The 18,597-nt window shown below is 46.6% G+C and overlaps 1 protein-coding gene across 2 annotated transcripts in view; it reads left to right on the top strand.

Annotated features, from left to right (window-relative positions):
* Window positions 1–18,597, top strand: part of SLC2A9 (solute carrier family 2 member 9) — a 224,152-nt gene that overhangs the window by 68,666 nt on the left and 136,889 nt on the right. For both annotated transcript variants that reach the window (XM_046655690.1, XM_046655689.1), the window contains one exon: window positions 9,821–9,945. In XM_046655690.1, the coding sequence (XP_046511646.1) occupies window positions 9,821–9,945 (125 nt within the window). The remainder of the gene's footprint in view (window positions 1–9,820; window positions 9,946–18,597) is intronic.

Here is an 18,597-nt window from a genome sequence, read left to right on the forward strand (position 1 = left end):
CTCAGAGTCAGCACCCAACTTAAGTTCGCGAGCATCATCATCGTCATCCCCATCACCGTCATCACTAGCTCTTCCTGAGCTGGCTCATTCCATCGTTTGGCAGAGCCAATTGTGAATATGTCATTTAAATTTCACTGAAATTGGCCTCTTTACACCTCCCATTGGATCTAGTTCTTCCCTTTGGGGCAAAGCAGAGAAATTATGTAAGAAACTACAGGGAGGGACACTCACATGGGCTTTGAAATGAGATCCTGGGTCAGATTCTAGGCCAAACCATGTAACCATGTCCAGCCATTCAGCAAACATTTTCGAGCACCTCCCAGGAGCCAGGCGCTGTTTTTGGCGCTTGGCCGTCAGTGACAAACAAGAGTGCAACGCCTGCTGCCCAGGGCTGATGCTCTGGCAGGCGGGCAGGCCCTGAACGATTCATCCTGCGAGTCATTATGACTGCGGGAAGCGCTGTGGATGGGAAGTAGAGATCCAGGAAGAGGCAGCTGGGACGGGCCTTCATTTTTGAATCCGTAAAGCTCAGATAAGCAAACCCACCTGAGAAGCAGCTACGGGGTTGAATGAGGGAATATTTACAGAATGTCTCCTGTCACTTGGAAGGCTCTTTGAATGCCTGTGACGGGAATCCAAATCAAACTGGCTTAGGCCCAAAAGGGAATTAATTGACTCACATAACTAAAATATAACTCAGTTGAATCCAATAGCTTGTATGATATTGTAATGAAATCTGTCTTCTCCGTCTCTCGGCTCTGCCTCGCTCTGTGTTGGCGTCATGCTCAGGGCATCTCCCCATGTGGGAGCAAGATGGCCCCAGCAGCTCACGGTGACATTGTTCTTGCTCAGCATCCCCAGCGTGAACTTCTTCTTCCATTGGTTCTAGTTCAAGTCCCAGGCCTCGATCTCATTTTCTTGAGTGAGGTTGCATGCCCTCAGGGCTTCTCAGCCAGGGCCAGTTTTGCCCCATCAGGGGACATTTGACAATGTCTGGAGACATTTCTGGTTGTCCCAACAAAGGGTACTACTGGTATCTAGTAGAGGCGAAGGATGTGTTTAAACATCCTACAATGCACAGGACAGCCTCCCACAACAAAAAAATGTTCCAGCCCCAAGTGTTAATAGTGCCAAAGCTGAGAAATCCTGATAAGGAACATCCTAATGCACTTTCACATTACGGTACCATGTGCCATTCCTGGAGCCACGGTGGGGGCAGACGTGACCACCCCCAGCCCCCACACTGTGAGTGAGGGCAGGAGTGTTTCTTGGAGGAGGCTCGAGGGACCCTCATTAGAAGGGGGATGGATATTGAACGAGCACCAACAACCAGTGTCCTGTACATCATGCCGGTCAAATAGCAGGTTCTCGAAAGTATTATTTTTCTCCTCATCTTTTTCTAGTTCAGTCTTTTAAAATGTGTCTTTATTTTAAAGTAGGAAAGAATGTTAGTTCTCTAGATGTCTGCTGGAGGAGCCCACAGTGCATGTGGCAAGCGTGTATTAGGCAGCTGGGGCCGCCATAACAAAGTTCCTACAGACTGGGTGGCTTGAACAGCAGAAATTTCTTCTCTTACAGTTCTGGAGGCTGGAAGACCAAGATCAAGGTGTCAGTAGGGTTGGTTGCTCCTGAGGTCTCTCTCCTTGGCTGGCAGATGGCCATCTTCTCCCTGTGTCCTCACATGGCTTCTCTCTATGAAGACACTCCTGGTGTCCCTCCTTCTTCTCGTAAGGACACGAGTCCTATTGGATTAGGGCCCCACCCTTATGCCATCATTTACCCTTTATCACCTCCTTAAATGCCCTATCTCCAAATACAGCCACACTGGGCTAGGGCTTCAACATATGAATCTGGGGACACAGTTCAGTCCACAGTAGAACGCATACGCTGATTGCTGACCCTCTCTTCTTTCAGGTTGGAGTGGTCTTAGGAAGTGGGGTCCCCCAGAAGCAGAGCCTGAGACCAGGCTTGGGATATGCGTGTGTTGTTGAGGGACGGCTCTTCAAGCGTCCCCTTTAAGGTGAGGGAAGAAGAGAGAAAAGGGGAAAGAGCCACCCCACGTGGTGCTCTCAGGTCCAGGCTGCCCTTGGCTGGTCCACGGGGAGTCTGAAGCATGAATCCCACCACAGAGCTATCCTGTCTGAGGCAGGGGTCTGCACCTGCCTCCTACCACTCGTCAGTTATTGGCTTCAGGCTGCCCTGGTGGAGGCAGATCTGTCTTCTAGGGAGGTCAATCTTCTGGAGAAGGTTCAGCTAGGATCCTCCATCAGCCATACACACAGATTAGGGGATGGGAACAGAGATCTGAGAGGCAGAGAGATACCAGCTAGGACACCTGATCAAGCACTTGCTATATGCCAAGGACTCAGGGGTGAGCAAAGTTGATGAAGTCCCTGGGGTAACAGCTCTCCAGGCAGAGGGAAGAGCAAGTGCAAAGGTCCTGGGGGAGGAACAGACTCAACTTCTTAGAAGATAAGACAGAAGTCAGTGTGGTTGGGGCTGAGTCAATGGGTAGAAAGTGAAACTGTAGAGATCACTGGGGTCGGATCCTGAGGACCTGGTGGGCAGGGTTGGGATTTTTGCTTTGACTCTGAGCAAGATGGAAGGTTACTGGAGTGTTAAGAACAGATCTGACTTACGTTAGAAAGGCTTGCTGTTATCCGTGGAGCCGGGGAGGCTGCTTAGGAACATCTAGCAATAACCCAGAGATGACATGGTTTGCACCAGGTGTGTTACAAGACACAGCAAGAAGTAGTGAGAATTGTTTGAATTCTGGACATGCTTTGGAAGTAAAAAAAATGATGGATTATGTGGGCAGTGAGAGAGAGAAATTTGGGGCCTGAGAACCCATGGATCGTATCGTATTTTGAGGTAGGGAAGCCCTTGGGAAGAACAGGGTTCTCGGGGAAGGAGGAGGGGCATATTAGGAGCTCGGCTTTAGGTATATTAGGTTTGAACTGTCTGTTAGCCTCCTAGTGGAGATGTCGAGTAGGCAGTTAGCTTTATGGGTCTAGAGCTCAGGGGAGAGGGAGCCCTCCAATATTCAGAGGGTTGGGAAGATGCTAAGGATCAGCCAACACGGTTGGAGCAGACCCACCATTGAGTGAGATCTGGAAGGTGAGTGAAAGAAGGAGGTGGTAATCAACCATGGCCAACACTGCTGAGAAATGAAGACAAGGGCTGAGCTCTGACTGGTGGATTTAGCAACATGGAAGTCTCTGGTTTCCTGGACAAGAGCCATTTCAAGGGCACAATGGGGGAGACAATCGTTGGAGTGTGTTTAAGAGAAGGAGAGAAAAACTGGAGACAATGAGTGTAGATGGCTATTTCTGAGGAGTTTTACTCTAAAGGCGAGCAGAGATAATGGCGTGGCAGGTGTAGGATCAGGAGAATTTTTTTGTTTTCTTTTAAGATGGGAGCTACACCAGCATGTTAATGAGATGTTCCACCAGAGAGGGAAAAACTGACAGTCAGGAGCAAGAGGTGAAACTTGCTGAAGCAATGTCCTTGAGCAGGTGAGGGGGCAGGGAACAAGTAGGTAATGGGAGGGATTAGCCTCAGCTAAGAGTGGGGAAAGTCTGTCCGTAGGAGCAAGAGGGAAGGCAGAGTGGAGGCAGATTGACACATGTGGAGGGAACACGTATCTTCAGACTGGAAGGATCTCTTCTGATTGCTTCTGCTTTCTCAGTGGAGCAGAAAGCAAGGCCGTCAGCTGAGAAAGAGGACAAAGGGATTTGAAGAGAGAGAAGATGTATGAAATAGTCCTTGAGGAGAGCCGGAGACTTAACGAGCCAGGAAACTATAGAATGGTTGCTAGGGAGCCCTACAGACCCCTTGAGATTGGTGGTCATGAATTTCAAGTGAGACCAGTCAACACAGTGGTGTGTTTTTCTCCAGCCAAGCTGAGCTGTGTGGTGCATGCGCAAGACAAGCCAGGATCTAATCAGGGTTGGGGTTCTGCCAGGCACATATAATGAAGGCGGTTTAGTCCAGGAATTGAGGGTGTTCGAATGTTTAAAATGATGGACAAGGAATTCACGCTGGATAAGCAGAAATGGATGGACACAAGGAAGGTGACAGATGGTAGAAGCAATGTACCATCTTGGCTTATAGACTTGGTCGGTCTAAAGAATTGCTGGAAGGACGTGTGGTGGGAGCCGTATTTCCAGAGCTTCCCCATTTTACTAGGCCTCAACGAAAAGTACTTTGTAAATCCAAACTGGGTAGTATTCCCCATATCTTCCACTAATTGATCCTGGTCCTGTGTATCACATTAAAGCATAAAATTGTCGCAGGCAGGTCTCACCCTTTCCCTGAGCCTTCTCTTGTCCAGGCTAAATGTCCCCAGTGCCTTTGACCATTTCTCAAAGGACATGATTTCTGCTGTCCTCATCACCCTATCCCTCTTCCCTGCGTTTGGCCCCTTCTGCCGAGAGCCGATGATCTTCTGGGTTGCACAGGGAAGATACTACACCACTGGAAAAGCTCAGAACAAGGAATCCAGTGTCCCAGGTGGATTTCCAAGGGGGTGCTGGAGCTCTGCTCTCAGAAACCATGGCGCTGATCCCCCTTGTTTCTGTTGCCATGTTCATCCCTGGGAAAAAGCAGAGACAATGATTAAACCCCGTCTCTCAACCCTAGTGAGTCAGCTTTGCGAATTATTTGCAAATAAGGTTTCCATCCTCACTGGGATGTTGTCAGGCTGGAGGTTATTTTGGGAAGGAATATATTAATATGATGAACTTGCGTGGAGGGTGTGCAGCCCTGGTTGCCAATGTTTCAAGTCAGGCTTGAATGCGATTTTAACGTTCCCTGCAGAGCACAGAATACACCGTTGGGTTCAGTGCCGGAGCTCAGGCAGGAGCCCTTGGCCGCGTCCTTGGCTCCTCTCATTCTCTCCACCTCAGTCCACTCCCTCAACGGATCCCATCAAATGGCTTCAAAACACACTGGGATCTGACCACGTCTCACCACCTCCGCTGCTACCATCCGGGTCCACAGCTCCATCGGCACTTGCCTGAGCTCTTGCAGTAGCTTCCCAGTCAGTCTCCTTGTTTCCACGCTTACCCCTACAGTCCGTGGTCAACACGGAGGGCTGAGTGGACTTGTTAAAATATAAGTCAGGCCATGCCTTTCCCCTCCTTGGAATATTCCAGCGGCTGCCCATCTCAGGGTAGAAACCCAGTTGCCATGGTGGCATACAAGATCCTCTGCGAGCTCCCCTGCCTCTTCCCCCTACCTTCACCTTCTGCTGCTTGCTCTCTGGCCCTCCAGTGCCTCCAGCCACTCTGGCCTCACTGGTGTTGCTGGAATAGCCCATGTCTGGCTCTATGTACCTCTCTGCCAGGATCGCTGCTCCCCGATATCCATATGGCTCATCTACTGTCATTCAAGTCTGTGTCACCTTCTCAGGGAGGCCCTCTCCGGCCACTGTGTGTAAAATGACACCCCTTTCCCTGCTTCAGTTTCCTCTACAGCATCTGTTGCCATCTGACATACTACAGATGTTTTCTTTTTCCTTGTTTATTGAGAAGAGCAGAGGAGCAGGGACTTTGTCATGCTCATGGCTGTATGCCAGAACCTAGAATGCTGTTCAGCACCCAGTGCACACTCAAACATGTGTTGAGTGAAGGAATGTCGGTTGAATGAATGAATGAATGATTATGGAGAGAATGAATGGCTATGAGTGAATATGGTGGCCACCATTGCAGGTAGCTTAGTATTGTGGTTACTGGAATGCTAGATCTCCCATTAAATAGCATGTGACCTTGGCCACGAACTTAACGTCTACCTCTGTTGTCTCGTGGAGGAAATAAGGTAATGAGCTAACCTAACTCATAGGGTGTCCAGTGAGTATAAAGCACTTCAAACCATGCCGGCACAGAGTGAGCCCTCAGTGAATGTTTGCTATCACCATGGGTGTTATTTTATTTCTTTTTTAATTTCCTGGGGATCCAAATCAATTCCAGGTGCCATTCTAAGCACTTTATGTAAATCATCTGATTCTCACAGGAGTCTTACAAGATAGACGTTATTATAGCCACTTTACAGGTGGAGTTGACCAAGGCTCAGAGAGCGTAAGAAACCTGCCCACAGTTGTTCCGTTAGTGTGTGGCTGGGCTGTCCAAGCAGGGACCTCACTGATGCGCCTTACATTGGGGCAACTTCACCCAAACGCAGGGAGGTGGGTGAATTTGGTGGTGGGAGATGAGGTGGTCCTCACCTGGTAAGAGCGTCTGCCTCCTCCTCTGTGAAATGACAACTTCACGAACACTGGCAGCTACGGGTATTAAAGATGAAAGGAGGTAATTTCTGTAAAAGCCGTGCTCTTTCTAGTGCTGTACCAAAGGGCTCTCACCGAGTCTGCACCAAGGATTGGGATTCTCTAGGGATGGACCCAAGAATCTCTAGTTTTATGAGCTGTTGGTGAATCTGATGAGCAACCAGGCTGAGAACCACTGAGTACTGCAATTTTTATGATTATCATTAATATCATCCTAGCATCAAATGTCCAGTTTAACGGTAGTAAGGAAGTGGAGAAAGTGTATAGGAATAGGGGTTGAGGCCTGACTTCTAACCAAGCTTTTTGTTGCTCACTGTCTACAATTATAGAATATATTGTTTTGTCCAACATCCAACAACCCTACGAATCTGGCCACAGGATTCCTCTCCCGCCTCACCCCACCTACAGCCTCTCCACAAACTCCTCTTATACCGGACTCTACACCAACAGGGATTGTCAGTGAGAGGTAGAACTGGGACCTATAGATGGAGCTACAGGGAGAATATTTTGGCTTGTCGTGAGAAGGCAGCTTTACAGACAAGCTGCTACAACCTGTGGGATGGAAGGTCAAAAGGGAGAGGTGGCGTTACTGGGGTCCAAAAGCCAGGGCCACACGGTACAGGCTGGGACTACAGAGAGAAGGCTGTGGCAGTGGAGGAGACACACCTGCAACAGGAGCACAGGGAGAGGGAGGGAAATACTCTGCTTCTCCCTTCCCCTCCCTCAAGACTAACATCAAGCCTCTCATTGGCCAGTCCTACCAGGAAGCTGGAAACAGGGGAGGCTGGGAAGTGTAGTTTCCTTCGAAACAGCAGGGCAGAGAAAGGAGAAGGGATCAGAGGACCGATAGGCAAATGACAGGCACAGTGCCCAGTTATACGCTCTTATAGCCTCTACATCTTTACTTCTAGAAGCCACAAATTGTGCTAAATGCTAAATGACTTTTGTGTGACGATTTATTTGACGTCAGTGTCCCTAACTAGATTGTAAAGCCCATGAGGGTGAAGACAGAGATGGCTCATATTCCTGATGGTCTACCTGCTGTCTAGCGCTCCCTAAATATTTCCTGGTGGATATGCGAGTGAAAGCTCCTCAGTGAGGTCTGGGTCTCCCCACCACTCCTTCCCACCATTGCCCTGCTTTCTCGTAAGACTGACCCGTCAGTTGCTCAGAGGACCACGGGAAAAGGCCATCAGGGAGCAGGGTATGGTCTTCATACTTTGAGGTTCCACCAATAACAGAGATTAGTACCTTCAGGCTCATCTTTATTGAATCTGAGTCTGTGAGAATCTGCGGAATCTGGAGTCTGCCTCGGAATAAGGGAAGTTAGCCCACATTGGAATTTTTGTTTTTAGTCTCTGCTAAATCATTATTTTTTTCCCATCAAGACGTTCATTTAAATTATTTTTTGGAAGGTGGGATTTTTTTTTAAGAATTAATACAGTCATGTGGCTTAACTTCGGGAAGGACCAAATGAATGTAAAGTCAGAAGTTTCCTTTTCATTTCTGTCCTCTGGCCGGTCAGATCCCTTCCTGGAGGCAAGCAGTGTTATCAGCGTTTTGTGTATCATTTCCAAGGTTTGTGCCGATCTCTGCACACAAACACACACACATATATTTCTTTATCACACAAATTGTTGTATATGCTACACAAAGTTCTCTACCTTGTTCTTTGCACTTACCAGTATATCTGGGAGATCTTTCTATATCAGAATATAGAAAGCTACGTCTGTTTTCATGTCTGCATAATGTACCACTATATAGGTGTATCATAATTTATTTAATAGTTCCTTGTTAAAGGGTGCTAGGGTTGTTTCAGTCGTTTGCTGTTACAGGAGATGTTGCACTGGGCAGTCTTTGTACCATCATCATTGAGCTGCAACAGTCATTAACTTGGAGATTCTCCAAGAAGATGTAGGACAGGGAAAAAAATTTAACGGGAATCTTGAGATCAGGCAGAAATAGTCGGAAGAGCTCTGGCCTGGAAGTTAGGAAATCTAACTCCTAAAAGTAATAACAAAGTCCCCTTTCAAATCCATAGCTCCTTTCCATTTATAAAACAATTTAAGATCTGTTAACTCATTGAGTCTTTAGGGAAAAACTTACCCAGCAAGAGGCTGAGATGTTTCCTCAGCTCCTGGACTCACTGGTTGTATGACCTAAAACAAGCTTCTAATTTGTCTGTGTCCTGGTTAACTTATCTATGAAACAAGGATAATGGTAATACCCACCTCATGGGGTCATTTTGAGCAGTAAATGAGCTACTCATGTCAAGTACTCAGAGTGGCATCTGTCATATGGCAGGAGTTCCATAAATGTGAGTTGTCATGATCATTTGGCAGATGGGGGAAGGAAAACACAGAGCGAGAAAGTACCAGTCATCTGGCTTATGGAAGATAGAGTTGGTGTGGGAGCGCAGGCCCCCAGGCCCCTGAGCAAGGCCTGCTTCTCAACCATGAGGTCCTAGGGATTTGTTCATAAACAGTGAGAGTAGTCCTGGCACAGAGTAATTCAGAGTAATTACTGCCATAGGAATCGGCGGACCTTGATTGAGGGGGTCAGTTCAGCCTCACACTCAGTGCTGTCGTTCATCAAATCAAAGATGCCTCTGGGTGTAAGAAGCTTTGTGATGTGAACCACTGAGAAAGAAGGAAAGAAAAACCCTTGCCCACTCAAGTCCTAGGATGCTGTGCTGGTCACCAAGCTGTTGTCTCTCAGCTCCACAATTCCCCTTCTGTGCTCTGCCCTGTGAGGCAGGGGCTGGAACCTGCACACTTCATCTGCGCTTTGCCACTAGGGGGGACTGGGGGAAGAGGGACAAGGAGTTTGGACCTCTTGGTTTGCCTGAATTCCCTCCCAGTCCCAGCGGTGACTTTGGCAGTTGATTCCAGTTCCCAGCTTGTGTCCACTCCTCAGAACTAGACTCCTGGTGCCCTGGAGGGAACAATCCTAGGGAGCCAGTGCCCACCCTGGAAGTCCTGAGCCAGCTCTTGGGGTCTCCCTTCCGAGGCCCCGAGGTTTTAGCACCATACTGGCAGCACTCCCTCTTCAGAGGTCCCCCTTTTAGACATCTCACTCCTCCCATACCTGCTTAACCAATTCCCTATGTTAAATTCTCTCTGTTAAAATAACCAGAGTGGTTTCCATTTTCCTGCCTGGACCCTGACTCATGGATTGTAAGACACATCTTGACTTCAGAAATTTTAAATGAAAGTGTTACAATCAATGAAATAAAATACTGCAACAGGGAATTCATAGACTGTCAGGGCTGACAGTACCTTTGGAGGTGACCTAATCAACCCCAGTGGTAAACCCAGAGGGAAGTGCCTTCCTCAGAGTCACATAGCCAAATGTGACAGTGGGGGGACAGTGGGGGTCTGGACCCTGCTCCTGACCCTTAGGCCAGTGCTCTTTGCACTGTACTTGTATCTTGCTCTGCTGACCCTTCTGAAGGGCCTGACCCCTGCTCCTGGGATGGACAGGCCGGTGACAGCCTCGTGGTGGGGTGTCCTCATCAAGCCTCTCCTTTTCTTCCAGGAAGTACACTTTGCTGGTCAACAATGGGTTTGCGATTTCCGCTGCGTTGCTCATGGCCTGTTCCCTCCAGGCAGGCACCTTTGAAATGCTCATCGTGGGTCGCTTCATCATGGGCGTGGATGGAGGTGAGACTTCCTGTGGTGGGAGGGGGCAGTATCACAGTCCTGGGGGTGTTTCAAAACGTGAGGAGTGTTAGGAGTTGTTACATGTCTGGGCCCCTACTGGTATTGAGTTGGCCAAGACCAAGGATGCAGGACCCCTGCATCAAGTGGGGCCGTCCCATGGGATGACCACTCGTGATGCTCTGGCTCCTAACTGAGGAACAGTGAGTGGGAAAGACCCAAGTCAGCGCCAAAGACCTGCATGATCTTCACTATAAAATTCACATTCCAAGGTTACCTGTGGTTTCCAGGGGGTTTTTATAAGGGTTATGTTTCTTGTGTAGGCCTCTGACTCGTTCGTTCTTTCATTTATTCGCCAGGCATTTATGGAGCACCTGCTGTGCCTGGTGTTATGCACGCTGGGGACACAGTGGTGAACACAACCCCCAAGTCTCTACCTCTGGAGCTTACATTCTAGTGGGTGGACAGATACATAGACAAGCCTCAGGAGGAAAATGAAGCAGGGCAAGAGGACAGCGAGGGCCGTTTTAGATAGGCCAGTCAGGGCAGACTGCTTGGAGGAGGACACGTGTGAGCAGAGACCAGAATGAACCGAGGGCGAGAAAGAAGTGAGTACCAGAGGAATTGGGTTCCTGGCAGAGAGGAGTGCAATGACCCTGAGGCAGAAGCGTCCTTGGTGAGGAGCCGCCAGTGTGTCTGGAGCTTGTGAGCCGGAGGAGAGTGGATGCAGACGAGGTTGAAGAGGGGCGGGTCAGATCACATCGGGCAGATTTTATAAGCCTCATGAGGACTGTGGCTTTGTGCTGAGTGTGATGGGAAGCCAGGGGAGGGTTGAGAGGAACGTGGCATGTGCTGGTTTGTGTTTCAGTAGGATTCCTCCTGCTTCTGCAGACAGGAGAGTGTAAGGCGAGGGCAGGAGTGGAGTCAGGGGACCAGCTGTCCCGGAGAGGTGGCCATGGCTGGGACAAGATGGCGGCAGTGGACGTGGTGAGATGTGGCCAGATTCTGGCTGTGGGATGTGAGAGTCAGAGACTCAAAATACATCATCAAAACAAACTTGCTTGCTTTCTAAATACGCAAGTCTGTGAAGTATTAGTTTTAGGCATTTGTGGACAGGTCACAAGCTTTAGGGTTAGAAATTCCCGGGTTTGAACCCCTGCTTTGCCGTTTGCTAGTTACTGACTTTTGACAAGTTACTTGGTGACTGGGAGCCTGAGTTTCCCCATTTGTGAAGTGGAGATAACAATACCTACTTTGAAGGGCTGTGCTAAGGCTGCCACGAAGCCACATACAAACTGTAAAGTTTATAAAATATGAACTGCCTAGTGCTGCTGGAACCCAGTACGTGCTTGTTAAAGGCTAATTCCCTTCCTTGTGGATCTCTCACAAGCTGAGGGCACCAGGCTTTATGAGTGAGCTGAACGGCAAAGGGAGAGGTGAGCGGGAGAGGGAGGGGCCCGAAAAAAAGGTCAAGGAGGAAGAGACCTCACTCACCTTCATCGCTGTGCTGGTGGGAAATAATTCAGGACTTTGTGATAACCCAGCTCAGCATGAAATGACTCCTTAGTCTTGGTATTCAGAAGGGTGGTGCCTATAGACAGAGTGCTAATTGGTGAGAATAATGTCTGATGTTCATGTAGTGTTTTATAATTGACCAATGATGCACATATGTTTCATCTCCCTTGATGTCCTACTGACACTGAAAGGCTGTTATTTTGTTGTCATTTTACATATGAGAACAGCGAGGCTCTGAGATGTGTGACAGTAAAGTGGTTAAAGCCGAGGGCTATGGATTCAGACTACCTGGGTTCTGCCACTTACCCAGGTTAATTTCATTACCTTGTCTGTATCAGTTAGGTTTTGCTGCATAAAAAAAAAAACACCCCAAAACATAATGGGTTAAAGCAGTAACCATTTTGCCGAGCTTACAGTTCTGTGGGTTGGTGGGTGGTTCTCATCTGGGCCAGCTCTACCCATCTCCACCAGACTCTCCCATATGTCTGTGGTGGGCTGCAGGCTGGTCAGTGGCTGGATGACTTTGGATGGTCTCCGGCACGTGTTTGGTTGTTGGCAGGTGGGTTGGTCTCAGCAGGTCCCAGCAGGGCCAGCTCACCTCTGCTCCACATGGTCTCTGCCTCTGAGAGGGTGACCCGGGCTTCTTCATGTGGAATTCTTGGGGTTCCAGTGAGCAAGAAGAGGGGCAGGTCCCAACGTGCAAACTCTTGTCAAGTCTCTGCCTGTGACACATTTGCTAGTGTCCCATTGGCCAAATTAAGTCCCATGGCCAGGTGCAGAGTGAGTGTCAGAGGAGTCTAACCCCCCAAGGATGTGGACTCAGGGAGAGTGAACAAATTGGGGGCACATAGCAGCAGTCTGCCTCACTGTCTTGCCCCATCTGGCAAAGGGCCTGAATTGGAAGGCGCCCCCCCCACCCCCCGCGTTGGGTATGTAAAAATTCCCTGACAGACTGTGTCTGAAGCACGTCATACGTTCCAGGCATTTAGCACCTTCCCCCGATGCCAGAGGTCGTACCATTACTATTATTGTTGTTGTTATTGTTTTACTGTCAGCTAATAAGGTAGGGATCCAGCTTTGGACCGACATGGTATGGTTTCAAAGACCCTGCCTGCTGGGGAGAAAGAGTGGGTGAGACTGGAGCATATGACCTTGAAAGTCCTTTCCTAACAGAGGCCACCGAGAGTCTCTCTTTCCGGCAGTTTTGTATTTTACCCGTTTAGCCTGTTGCTTTGACTGTTTAGCTCTTCTAGGGGAGGTGACACTTATTACACATAACTAGTTGCTCTCTGAATTTCCTAATTAAAAATAAGCTGGATTCAAACAGAGATGCCATTTCTACAAAACCACATATTCAAGACAAACATCTTTTAGACCCCTTCTCCTATGAGCCTTTCAAAAAGAGAAAAAAAAGTAAGAACAAGGAGGGGAGGAAAAACAGTGACTCCTTCTGACTTCTGGAATGTGGCCAGATGGAGTTGGGCCGAGATGTGGAGGCTCATGTCATTTACTCTCACCAAACTCTCTTAAAGCAGAGGCAGGAATTTGAGGGCATTTAAGGTGATTAAGGCAATTAGTCAGGAAGAAGGGAAAATTGCTGGTCATGAGATGAATTGGCTGCCCTGCTCGTAATAAATAATTTAAAGCCAAATGATAAGCATGGAGGATTTTTAGAAGGCTGTGCTGCTCAACTCGGGTTCTCATGAAGTATTTGGAACCATAGTAGAAATACTGGACACCTTCCTGAAGTGTCCTTTTCCTAAAAGGCGTGGAGAACAAATAAACACATTATTTTTACATTGGAACAAACAGGATGCAGCATGGTGTTGCAGGCAAAATCCGTGAAGATTGTAATGTCAGAGTAAAAGAGTGCAGAGGTGTTTTGTGTTTGCAGAAGGTTGTGTTGGACAGGTCCCTGCCAAGGCTTCCCAGTGCTGCCCACACTCCCAAAGATGCAAGTCCACGCCTGCTGCATCAAGAGCTCTCCAATAGACAAGTCCACGCCTGCTCTCTGTTGTCATCAGGAGCTCTCTGTTGGACCAATTCAAGTAGCAACATTTAGAGAGGCACATGGCGTGGAAAGGACATGGAATCAGGGCCAAGGATATGACTTAAAGTTCTACCACTGACTTGCCAGGTGAACCTCAGGACCATCATTTTACCTCTCTGGGCCCCAGTAATGCCATCTAGAAAATAAGGAGAATTGGGTTCTACTGAGGTTTCCACCAGCTCTAACAATCTGCTTTGACTCCTTTTTATACTCACCTTAGAGCTGTTACCATGACTGTTCTTGACACTTCTGGACCTCACATGCCACATAGCTTTATTGTTCACTCGTTAAACAACATCACAGAATAGGAAGTTTAGAAATAAAATGTGGGGCAGAAACATTGACCCTCCTGTCTGGTGGGGTCAGCCCACGTGTATCAAGACTTACCCAACCACCTCCCCCAACAGGCTCCCAGCAGGGGTGTGTGCTACTCTCACAAGCAAATTATTTATTCATCAGTATTCTGCCTCCTGCCATTACAGATGTCCACATCCTAACCCCTGTTAGCTAACTATGTTAGTTTCCATGGCAAAGGGACTTTGTAGATGTGATTAAGAATCTAAAGATGGGGAGATTAGCCTGGATTATCCAGGTGGGTCCAGTGAGATTACAGGGATCCTTATAAGTGAAAGCGGGAGGAGGAGAGTCAGTCAGGGAAGGAGATGCGATGATGAACGCAGAGACTGGAGTAATGCAATCGCTGGCATTGAAGATGGAAGGGGGTCATGAGCCAAGGAATGCAGGCGGCCTCTAGAAGCTGGAAAAGGCAAGAAAACGGATTCTCTCCTAGAGCTTCCAGAAGGATCACAGCCTGCCAACACCTTGACTTTAGCCCAGCAAGTCCCATTTTGGACCTCTGATTTGCAGAACTGTATGATAATAAATTTGCGTTGTTTTGAGTCACTAGTTCGTGGTTATGTGTTGCAGCAGCCATAGGAAACTGATAAAAACACACAGTGTTTTTAATTTATTATTATGATTTGAATCAGATTTTAACATGACAAGGAGAGGGTAAGATGTTCAGAAGAAATGGATTCTGGTCCTAGCCCTGCCACTTACTGGCTGGGTGACCTAAGGAAAACCTCACTACCACTCTGAGCTTCAGTTTCCTCTTGTGTAAAGTAGAGATAATGATGCCTACCTGACAATATTCGGGTACCATAGAGATGGGTGGCTGTGCGTGTCCGTGTGCATGTGCTCCTTTCAATAGCGCAGCCCCTGGAGTCAGAGCTCTTGCCTGCATTTGCACGTGAGCAGATGGAGCCTCGTGGAGAACCTTGCCCAAGCTCTGAGTTTGGATGTCGCGGGCCGAGGTGGAGCCGGGTATGCCTGCCGCCACACTTTTCCTAAAGTGCGAGGTTTAGAGGAACGAGGGAGATCTGGGGGTCAGGGCACCCTGTGCTTCAGGCATTCCTGCACCCTTTCCAAGACTTTTTCTCTTCTCTGTTTTTCCTGTACAATGATTGTTCATTACTTTTGTTTAAATGGAGTCATTAAAAAAAAAGTTAAATACAAATGGGACTTCGTCAGACTAAAGAGCTTCTTCAAGGCAAATGAAAACAGGATTGAAACAAAAAAACAACCCACTAACTGGGAAAAAATAGTTGCAAGTCATATATCTGACAAAGGCTTAATATCCATAATATATAAAGAACTCTCACAACTCAACAACAAAACATCAAACAACCCAATCAAAAAATGGGCTGGAGACATGAACAGACATTTCTCCAAAGAAGAAATACTGATGACCAATAGGCACATGAAAAGATGCTCATCATCGCTGATCATCAGGGAAATGCAAATCAAAACTACACTAAGATGTCACCTTACACCCATTAGAATGACAAAAATGTCTAAAACTAATAGTAACAAATGTTGGAGAGGTTGTGGAGAAAAAGGAACCCTCATACACTGCTAGTGGGAATGCAAACTTTTGCAGCCACTATGGAAAACAGTATGGAGATTCCTCAAAAAATTAAAAATAGAACTACCATGCGATCCAGCCATCCCACTACTGGGTATCTATCCAAAGAGCTTGAAGTCAGCAATCCCAAAAGTCCCATGCCCCCCAATGTTCATTGCAGCACTGTTTACAATAGCCAAGACGTGGAAGCAACCTAAGTGCCCATCAGCAGACGAATGGATAAAGAAGATGTGGTCCATATATACAATGAAATACTACTCAGCTGTAAAACAGAACAAAATCATTTCATTTGCAATAACATGGACGGCCCTTGAGGGAATTATGTTAAGTGAAATAAGCCAGCTAGAGAAGGATAATCTGTGTATGACTCCACTCATATGAGGAATTTAAAATTATGGACTAAGAACAGTTTAGTGGATACCAGGGGAAAGGTGGGGTGGGGGGTGGGCACAAAGGGTGAAGTGGTGCACCTACAACACGACTGACAAACATTAATGTACAACTGAAATTTCACAAGATTGTAACCTATCAATAACTCAATAAAAAAAAAGTTAAATAAATATGTGTGAGAAGAAATAAAAACGTGCCGTGGCCTGTCAGGCCCGAAGTGGTCTCCATCCCTGTTCCCTCTCTGACTTCTCTCCATCACTTTCCTCGCTCAGCCCACTGCAGACATGCTGGCCTTCAGCACACCGGTCATGCTCTGCCTCGGGGAGTTTGCACATGCTGTTCTCTCTCCCTGGATCAGTCTTCTCTGAGACATCCATGAGGCTACTTCGCTCACCCCCTCAGGACACTGCCCAGATGTCAGCACAGTGAGGGCTCGCTGACCACCTCTGTCATATTGCAGATCTCCCCACCCCGGCGTCCCGGCGCCTCCTCCGCTCTGTCTTTCTCCGGAGCAGGAGTCACCGTCTAGGATGTGCACGTTCTTCATGCTCCCGTTCAGCCCCTCCAACACCTTCCCTTCCCAGGATGTGAACGACTCGGCAGCAAGGATTTTATCCGTTTCCTTCAGTGCTGTTGCCTTGGTGTCTAATAGTGACCACCACTGTATACACTCAATAAATATTTGTGGAATGGTAAATAAATGGAAAGAGAGGATCCTTCACGATAAGGACACGGGAAGTTTAGATATGGATACAATGAGAATTCTGCTTTTGGAAACAGTTAGAAAAAGTGTCTGTTTAAAGATATGCAGCAGCTACCGAAGTAGAGAGCACTTATAGGACCACAGTCCAGAAAAGGAGTGAAACCCAGATTGGTGAGCCCTGCATTTGGGGTGACTTTCCCTCTGGAGACATCTTCCAATCCCAGAATGACGGCCGGGAACCTGGGATGCTTATTAGGCTTTCAACCGATTCATGGGGCTGACCGCAAGGAACTGGAGTTGCAATCCTGCCAAGGAGTGGGTTACTAGTCACTGCAGGGCTACACCCCAGGAGCAAGGAGAACCAGAAATAGATCCAATCTTCAGATTATTTCAGTGACTGGCTGAATTGTGGTGAGCTGGGATTGCTAATGCCTCTAGCCTGTCACCCTGCCAGAGGCAGACATCCAGAACCTCAAATTATGTCTGTGATGTCTTTATACACTGTGGCATTCAATCAAAAATAACCAGGCATGCAAGGAGAAAACCAAGAGAAATGACAGAAAAAAGAAACAGACTGATAGTGATTCTGAAAATAACATCAGACACAGTCTTTATGAAAATTATGCTTAATATGTTCAAATAATCAAGAGAGAAGGTCAGAAATGTTGGCAGAGAAATGGAAACTATATTTTGGTTTACCAAATCAAAATTACGGAACTAGAAAATGCAAAAACTGAAACTAAGAACGTAATGGGTGGTTTTACGAGCAGATTACGCACAACTGCAGGGAGAATCAGGAAACTAAATCATCAAAGGTCAGAAGAAAATATCCAAACTGAAGCATAGAAAACACTGAAAGGAGGTTAAGAAATGTCTAGGGAATTGTATCAACGCCTAACATATGTAAATTGGAGGATCAGGAAAAGAGGAGACAGAGAATAGAGAAAAAGGAATTTTTGTGAAATAATGGCGGCATTTTTTTTTGAGACTGATGGAAGATATGAAGTTCAAGAAGAACTGTGGACCCCAACTAGGATAAAAACAAAGAAAACCACACTTCTGCATGGCTTAGTAAAGCTGCTGACAACCAAGGGCAAAAAGCCATTCTAAAAAACAGAATTAAAAGATCTATTGCCTCCAAATAAATAAGAATAAAATGGACAGCTGACTTTTCAACCACAACAAAGGAAGACAAAAGTCAGCAAAATGAAATTTTCAAAAAGCCAAAAGAAAATAACTGCCAACCTAGAATTCTCCACCTGGTGAAAATCTCACTCAAAAATAAAGGTGAAATGAAGACATTTTTTTCAGTCAAGCAAAAGCTAAAAAAATTTATCACCAGCACACTTGCACAAAAGCGATGCTAAGTAGTGTTTTTTGACAAAAGGAAAATGTTCTTGATGGAAGCTTGAGGATCCAGAAAATAATGATGAACAACATAAGGGTAAACGATTGGGTAAATCTAAGTGGATATTGTGTATATATATATATATATGTTTAATATAGGAAACAATGAGTGGTGAGATTTCATGTGTGTATATGAAGAGAGAGAGAGAAAATTAAAATACACAACTGAAATAGCATATACATCAGGAAGACAGTAAATGGAATTAAGCTGAATTAAAGTTCTTGCATTGTCTGGGAAATGCAAAAAGTACTAATTTATATTAGATTTCAATAAGACACAGATGTGTGAAATGATCTCTATGGCAATTAAAAGAAGAGAAAATAATATATAACAAGCAAAGACACAATAAAAATACTTAATCCAAAAGAAGGCAAGACAGGAGGGAAAATGGGATATAGAACAGTGAGACATATAAGAACAAATAGTAAGATGTTATATTTAAAGACAAGGATATGAGAATTACCGCAAGTGTAAATATACTCAATACTCCAGTTAAAGGATAAAAATGGTCAGATTGGATAAAAAAATACCTATATGCTGCTTGTATGAGACACATCTTAGACATCAGGCCATAGAAGGGTTGACAGTAAAATAATAGCAAACACCAGCCCATAAAGCTGGTACAGCAGTGCTAACAATAGGCCAAGGCGATTTCAGGGCAAGAA

The sequence above is a fragment of the Equus quagga genome, chromosome 3, assembly GCF_021613505.1.
Source record: "Equus quagga isolate Etosha38 chromosome 3, UCLA_HA_Equagga_1.0, whole genome shotgun sequence".
Lineage (NCBI taxonomy): Eukaryota > Metazoa > Chordata > Mammalia > Perissodactyla > Equidae > Equus > Equus quagga.